The sequence below is a fragment of the Sparus aurata genome, chromosome 6, assembly GCF_900880675.1.
Source record: "Sparus aurata chromosome 6, fSpaAur1.1, whole genome shotgun sequence".
Lineage (NCBI taxonomy): Eukaryota > Metazoa > Chordata > Actinopteri > Spariformes > Sparidae > Sparus > Sparus aurata.
Genome location: NC_044192.1, coordinates 4,706,616 through 4,714,981, shown reverse-complemented (window position 1 = coordinate 4,714,981; position 8,366 = coordinate 4,706,616). Strand labels below are relative to the sequence as shown.

At 38.6% G+C, this 8,366-nt stretch overlaps 1 protein-coding gene across 3 annotated transcripts; it reads left to right on the top strand.

Annotated features, from left to right (window-relative positions):
* Positions 1-5,272: 5,272 nt before the first annotated feature.
* Positions 5,273-7,896, top strand: LOC115583261 (tripartite motif-containing protein 35-like). 3 transcript variants are annotated; one of them, XM_030419912.1, is made up of 3 exons: positions 5,273-5,329; positions 5,506-5,617; positions 6,650-7,896. In XM_030419912.1, the coding sequence occupies exon 3, from the start codon at positions 6,665-6,667 to the stop codon at positions 7,613-7,615; it is 951 nt and encodes a 316-aa protein (XP_030275772.1). In that variant the 5' UTR covers positions 5,273-5,329; positions 5,506-5,617; positions 6,650-6,664; the 3' UTR covers positions 7,616-7,896. The 3 variants fall into 3 exon arrangements, with proteins under 3 accessions (XP_030275772.1, XP_030275774.1, XP_030275773.1); XM_030419914.1 differs by lacking the exon at positions 5,506-5,617 and having other exon boundaries at positions 5,304-5,329; XM_030419913.1 differs by lacking the exon at positions 5,273-5,329 and having other exon boundaries at positions 5,379-5,617.
* Positions 7,897-8,366: the final 470 nt, after the last annotated feature.

Genomic DNA, 8,366 nt, shown 5'->3' with positions numbered 1-8,366 from the left:
AGGAAGATAAGGAACTCCGTTACATCTCTGAAGAACATGAACCAAACTGCAACACAAATGTGTTTAATGATGTTACTCTAAATCTGTTGTTTCACTCTAAAAGTCAATAATCACTCAATAAAAATAAACTTTGAAATGATTTTATTTATTTATCTCTATTCAATATTTGATATGACCCAACATGTTATGTTTATTTGCCATAAATGCATTTTGTTGATTGAACAAAAGAGAACTATTTCTTTGTGAATTTTACATCCACACTGACTAACAGCCATTTGTTGAAAACATAAGTCTGTTTTCATTTTCATGACTGTGAAAAAATCTAAAAATAACATTATTTGTGCATCATTTTAGTGCATCTATGTTTTTAATGTGCACATTTATCTTGAATAACCTTTTAGTTACTGAAATCATTCTTCCCAAAACTCGAAAAAAAAATATGATAAAACCAAAAACAATTTCATATAACTTTTTTTTTTTTCTTCCAGATTTTCAATGCTTGTTGAAAATAATACTTATTTGTGACTTTTATTTTGAATGCGTCAGTATTTCCGGTCCTCGCTGAGTGCCGCCATCTTGACGCAGCTGCGTGTCTTGGTGGAGGTTTGTTGTGTGTTGAGGACGCGGCGGGCCGGGGGGGCGGAGCTACACACAGAGGAGTGAGAGATGATCCCAAATGGAAGAAGAAGAAGAAGAAGAAGAGGTGAGTTCAGTGAAACTTCAGTAAATCTGTCCTGAAGGACAACAGAGGAGACAGAAGAGACTGAAGTCAACAGAACAAACACAAAACAACACAAATATAATCAATGAGTGAAGTTTGTAGCTACTAAAACCAAATTATTAAAGAATGAAAGAATATATCATGAAATACAAGTTATACTAACATGAACAAAATCAAACAAGTTTATTAATTTAAGAAAAATATCAAAATATTATGTATAACAATAAATAACAAATATAACAAAAAATCAATAGTTTAAAATATTCATGTCAGTTTTTGGCCTGCTTTTATTCTATTAACCCTGATGCAGGACTTCTACCTTTAGCAGAGTGTTTCTACACTGCAGTATTGTTATTTCTACCTTCATGGAGTCTGTGCTGCATTTCCCTGATGCTTCCTGTGTTTGAGCTGACAGAGGTCATCAGTGCGCAGGTCACACAGTCAGCTTGTTTGTTGTTCAGGACTGCATGACGTGTTTTTTTAGATTTGGGAGGCGTGCATGTTGGTTCTACCTCTGACACACACACAGACCACGACACCCTTTAAAACCTAAAGTTTCAGAATCTGCTTCCAAGTCAGCTGCTGCTGGACTTCTACTGTCTGATGATGAGTACAATCTTTCACATCTAAATAAGAATCGACTATAATTAGATTTGTTCTCTGATAACAGACACAGACGTGCTAAAAACGTGCTACCAAAAACCAGACCCATTACATCTTAGGCTGTTAATGAGTGTTTAAGAATCAGTGTTTGATCAGCTACAGAGATGTGTTGAAGCTGTTACAATCTGTTTTAAAAAATCTTTCAGACAACTTCTTCCATCACTTTTCAGGTGAACAAACGAGTAGCAACATAAATGTCTTTGAGGAACGATTTGCCTGAAAATTTGTGCTGTTCTCCCAATTTGTCTCCCTTCCCTCCAACTGTGTAACACTTTATTTTTGTCGTATTCAGATATTTAAGCAAACTCTCATATTTTAAGCAACACATCAAACACATACATCAAAAAAGGTCCTCCAGCGTCCTACGGGGGCGAAAACAACCCTCAAAGTTAGAAAATGTCAGACGAGTATCATATTTTGGTGGACATTTAAACCAAAAAATGGGTTTTGAGGGACATCATGACATAATGTAGATTTTATCTCTATAAGAGGTTTTGAACTGAGAGACTTAAGGATTGACTCTTTAATTATATATTCATTTTTTAAACCCACAGTGGGGAAATTAGCATGTTTGCCACGTATACATATATATATAATATATATATATGCACTTTATCAGTTATTCAGTGCACACATAGGCACTACTTTATCATATAGCAACCAGCACATAATAAACAATAAACACAAAACATACACACTTTGTGTATTTTGCTGATTCACCCGGCAACAAGCTGAGTCACAGCTGCAGCAGCCGGCCTACCAGTCTGATTACCATGGCAACCAGCATGCCACCGTGTGTGTGTGTGTGTGTATGTGTGTGTGTGTGTGTGTGTGTGTGTGTGTGTGTTTTGCTGAATCACAGGAAGTCACAGCATCAGTGTTCATACAGAATCTTATAACAGTAATAAAACATGATACAATAATAAACCTGTTCCTAAACTGGGATCTGGTTCAGCAGTGAGTTCATCACAAACTGATTCTGCACAGACGATCGCTTTCACAGATACACAGAAGAAGAAGAAGAAATGTAGTTCAAAGGTTTTGAAATACAAGATAAATAATAAAAGGTTAATTAATGTCATTCATCATCTCGTCTTTGTTTACAGGTGAGTTAATATTTCTGTTATTAAGTCTTTAAACACACAGAGTGTATTTTCCTCTTTACCATGAACCGTAAAAATGAAACGGCTTTAAATTCTGAATGTGTCACCTGATTCTGTGTGTTTATTGTGTCTTATTTATCCTTCTGTTCTCAGGTTTGTCTTTGAGAAGAAACAGAGGCTCAAATAATATTAACCATCTTCTACAGTGGTGGAATTAAAATGTACTGTACTGAACTGTCCTGAATTCATTTGAAGTATTGAGTATTTCTACTTAACACTACTTTATACTGTCTTTTTATTCTAGTAGGTTTGATCTTTACTGTTGAAGGCAGGATCTTTGTTTGGATCAGAGTGTGTGTAAGCTGTGCTATTGATAATTATCTCCAACTTATCTGAACAATGTGCAGCAAAAGAGGAAAAAACATGACTTTACAATATGAAAACAAAGAGGCCGGAGATGATTCATCATCAGAGTGCTTTGTAAATTCTACTCTTAAGGTCTAAACTGTATTTGTATGAGCCATGTGTTCTTATATCAGATTTTAGTATCTGCGTTCTTATATGTGGTCACTTTAGCATCTGTTTTTAAGTTATTTTTTAAGCCTGTCCTTTGAATTCTGCTTTTTTTTTTTAAGGCGATTGAGTTTTATTTGAATAGTCTATTTTTATTCTAAACATATTGTTTGTTATTAGGAAAAAACAACCTGAAAAAGTTTGTCACACCTGCACCAGACAATAAAAATAAGCTTAATGGGACCAGTTTAACCTTCAAGAGTTAGATATTTCAGTATGGAGACAGTCTTTTAGGGAATTTAAGCCCAAAGTGAGACTCAGAGCTGAGTGCTGTATTATCTGTATGACAACAGTGACACCTGCTGGCCAGAGGCAGCAACTGACAATAGGAAAAAGGCATTTGGACTGTGTGCTTTAAATGTGGATTTTAAATTCTTACAAAGAGAAATAATATTCAAATACCAAATAAAAATGCCTTTATTAATTTTTTTCCCATTTAAATTTCTTAGCTGTGGAAGTCTCACACATGCTTAATGCTGCTGGGGCTCAGGGGTGGAGCCAGCACCTTGTTATCTGAAGGTCGCTGTTTCAAAGTTCAGTATCTACTGAACCCCTAACTGCTCTCTGCAGTCAGCACAGTGAGAAACTGAAACTCTTCTGTCTGGACCATCAGCAACCGGTGTGTTACGTCTGCAGAGACTCAAAAACACACAACAACCACAGATTCAGACTGGCCTGTGCCTGAAGCTGCAGAGCTCCTAAAGAATGTGTCACTCCTCAGGCTGTGAGACTACCTTTAAGAAACCACAGGATCAATTTTGCAAGATGTCTGGACATGCGTGGTGACCAATCAGGTATTTCAAGCCAAAACATGATCTTTTCCTAACATTAACTTTCTGATTTTGTACCTCAACCTAAACACAGCACAAGCGTATCTTTGTGACATAAAATAGAAAATTCAACAAAGTTTCAACATAACAGTGGTTTGAGGGAATGTCCGTGGCTAAAATGTATTCTGGTGATTGGTGCTGCTGGATATCAGAGCAGAAATGGCTTCCAGACTACTTGTAATGTCAGAAATCTCATCTGTAAGCCGCCTCTTAAAACCCGTTTTCACACTTTCATTAATGAATAAGGAAATAGTGTCAAACTCTGCTCATACATCATTCTACACAGCACAGTAAAGCTTAAACACTCAATTGCAGGAACAAGAAGAAAAACACATTTCTGATTGGAGGATGACTTTAACGAAAACCAAGGAACTGATAAATGATCTTAGAAAAAGCTGCGCTGACGTGGAGCAGGTGAACAGTTACAGGACAAGGCTCTACTTCCTACAGAAATTCAGGAAGACTAAATTTCAGAGCCAGATTTGTATCAGCTATTGTCAGCAGAGGAGAAATATGAAGCAACCCTGAGTGGAAACATCACAAACTGTCATGGTACATCACGATTCAGGACAGGACGGCTCTACAGCGGGTGATTAAAACCACCCAGAACATCACTGGCAACATCTACAGAGTATCAGTGACATCAGTGAAATGAGATGTCTTTACAGAACCCAGAGGAAACTAAGCAACAAAACCCAGGACACAGTCTGTTCACCCTGCTGCTATCTGACAGCAGCTTCACTCCTGAGGCTGTGAGACTCCTAAATTTATCCTGCGTACTCAACCAAAAAGTTTCACTATTCATACTTTTATACAGTCATTCTTTTGTGTGCAGCATTAAGGGATTACAAGAAACATTTTTAGGACAACAGGAAGAACATGTGACACATTGATGAGATGATTCCAGAGATTATCCCGTATTTAAGGCAGTTTAATGTTGATTTTGAGTTGTCTCTCATTTTATCTTATTTTGTGTTGTGGTGATGTTGATTTTCAAAGCTTTGAATAATTATCTTAAGCAAAAAAGTTAACTAAAAGAAGATAGAAAATAAAAGATGTGTGTTTGTTTCATCTTTTAAACACATACAGAAGCATCTGCTGTCGTACCTCCAGACTACACAGCAGCTTCACTCCTCAGGCTGTGAGACTCCTCAATTCATCCTCCGTACTCAACCAAAACGTTTTACTATTCAAACATTTATACAATCATTCTTTTGTGTGAAGCAATAAGGGATTAAACACTAACAATTTTCTTTCACAACCCTGTGTTGTAAAATCATAAATGCATGAACCTTGTACCATGTCTCACCAGAGACAAACTAGGAAATAGTGTGTTATTGTCAGTGCTCTGGGACAGAGAGACAGCAGGGAGCGATTTACCTTTGATTCAAATTGGAAACACTTCTTCTTCAACCTGCAGCTGACTTCACACACTGAATGTGAGTTTACCACCAACAAAACACAAAAACAACTGTTAACTTAATCTTAATCACAAGTTTATGAGGCCTTTGATGGGGCTCTTGGCAGTTTGGGCTGATACAGTTCCACCCTTTGCATGACGCCCTAGAGACGAACCTGGAAGTACAGTGTGTTAACTTTCATTTCTCAATAAAAGAAACGCCCACGCAGACAGAGAGACGGGAGAGATTCACAACTCACTCACAACTTCCACTGAGAGGACAGAAACAAGAGGAAAACTGCGTAACAGCTGACTTCACACACTGAACGTGAGTTTACCACTAATAGAATAATAATTCTTAAATGTTGATAGTTGAAAGTTGATAGTAGGGGTGGGTATCTCTTGGCACCTCACGACTGGATTCGATTCCGATTCAGAGGTCAACGATTTGATTCTAAACCAACCCTCGATGCAGCAAAATTTCAATGCATGATTTAAAAAAATAATAATGGAAATTAAATCTGAGTTTGCTAATCACTTCCTGCTGTTTTCTCACTGTGTAACTACTTGGTACTTTCAAAGCAAAGTATTTGCAATGATCCATACTTAATTTACTTCCAATATATTTAATAAATAAAACAAATGAAAGAAATGTGGCAAATCAACTGGAAGGTTACATTTGCCAGCAAACATCCAGCTTTGCAAAGAACCAACAGGAAAAGAAAAGTTAGCCTGTAGCAGTATACATGTATTAAATCAGTACAGCTTCAGCATATTCTGAATCACTGACATAAAAAATAATAGACTTCTAACCAACATATCCTCCTGTTATGTGCAATGAGCAAAATCACTCTTCAGACAAAAAAACCCAAAACATTTTGCTGTACCAAAATCACAGCTTTCATTCAAAAATATAGAATCCTGTACCAGCAGCTCTAAAACAAAAATAATGTTTGTGGACTTCAGCATTTTCTGAGTAACTAACAACATAAAAAGCTGCCCTTGTTCACAATTAAATAATAACGAGTCCAAGACCCTCTCACAATAAACAAAATCCTGAGCATAGAATCCCTCAGACCAAAAAGCAAACATTTTGCTGTATACCAGGGCCATCCCATTTTTTTTGTGTGCACGCCATCGACTGGCCGGGCGCTGCAATTCCGAGTTCCGCCTCTTGCGTCCCGTCAACATTACGTTGTCACTTAACATTTAGAAAATTGATTTTTGACATTTATGAATTGATTCAGAATCATCCACGTCCACATCGCGATGCATCTAAGAATCGTTTATTTTTCCCACCACTATATGATAGACATGATAGACTGATTTCCAGTGCGCTCACTTCCTGCTTTGTTTTCAGCATTTTTCAACCACGATGGCTTCTATCTTAGAGGAGGATCTCTCCTGTCCCGTCTGCCACGACGTCTACAACGATCCTGTTCTCCTGACGTGCAGCCACAGCTTCTGTAGAGACTGTCTGCAGAGCTGGTGGAGAGAGAAACAAACACAGGTTTGTCCAGTTTGTAAGAGAAGATCATCAAGAAGTGAACCACCGTGCAACTTGATACTAAAGAACCTGTGTGAGAGCTTCATACTGAAAAAAGATGACAGACCTTCAACTGGGTCTGAGCCTCTCTGCAGTCTGCATGGTGAGAAACTGAAACTGTTCTGTCTGGACCATCAGCAGCCGGTGTGTGTCGTCTGCAGAGACTCAAAAAAACACAACAACCACAAATTCAGACCCATCGATGAAGCTGCACAGGATCTTAAAGAAGAGCTGCAGAAGTCCCTGAAGCCCTTACAGGAGAAACTGAAGGTCTTTAAACAAGTTAAAGGAACCTGCGATCAAACAGCAGAAGATATCAAGGTCCAGGCCCGACACACAGAGAGTCAGATCAGAGAGCAGTTTAAGAAGCTTCATCAGTTTCTAGAAGAGGAAGAGGAGGCCAGGATCTCTGCTCTGAGGGAGGAAGAGGAGCAGAAGAGTCAGATGATGAAGGAGAAGACTGCAGCTCTGAGTAAAGACATAGCAGCTCTCTCAGACATGATCAGAACCACAGAGGAGGAGCTGAGAGCTGAAGACGTCTCATTCCTACAGAACTGCAAGGCTGCAGTGAAGAGAGTCCAGCAGCGCCCCCTGCTGGAGGATCCACAGCTGGTCTCAGGAGCTCTGATAGACGAGGCCAAACACCTGGGCAACCTGAGCTACAACATCTGGAACAAGATGAAGGAGAAGGTCTCCTACACTCCTGTGGTTCTGGATCCAAACTCTGCTCATTCAGAACTCCTCCTGTCTGAAGATCTGACCACTTTTAAAACCCGTTAGCCCTCCGCTCTGAGGTCTTTGAGTCAGGGACTCTCAGCTGTGATGTTGAGGATGAAGACAGTACAGACCGGCCTGTGCCTGAAGCTGCAGAGCTCCTAAACAATGTGAGATGTGCAGATAGTTTGGTGCTTGATGAGATTTTAGAGCGGGTTTACATTGATGATGACGATCTCACCGATAATGATGACGATCTCAATAATGATGACGATCTCAATAATGATGGCGATCTCAATAATGATGACGATCTCAATAATGATGGCGATCTCAATAATGATGACGATCTCAATAATGATGGCGATCTCAATAATGATGACGATCTCACCGATAATGATGACGGTGTCATCGATAATGATGACGGTCTCATCGATAATGATGACGGTCTCATCGATAATGTTGACGATCTCATCGATAATGATGACGGTCTCATCGATAATGATGACGGTCTCATCGATAATGTTGACGATCTCATCGATAATGATGACGATCTCATCGATAATGATGACGATCTCATCGATAATGATGACGGTCTCATCGATAATGATGACGGTCTCATCGATAATGTTGACGGTCTCAACGATATTGATTATGATCTCATCGATAATGATGACGGTCTCATCGATAATAATGGAGATCTCATCATTAATAATGACGATCTCTTCATTAATAATGACGATCTCTTCATTAATGATGATTATGACTATCACTACGGTATTGATGAATACTTGTACGGATAAAGACCTGAAATAGAGCG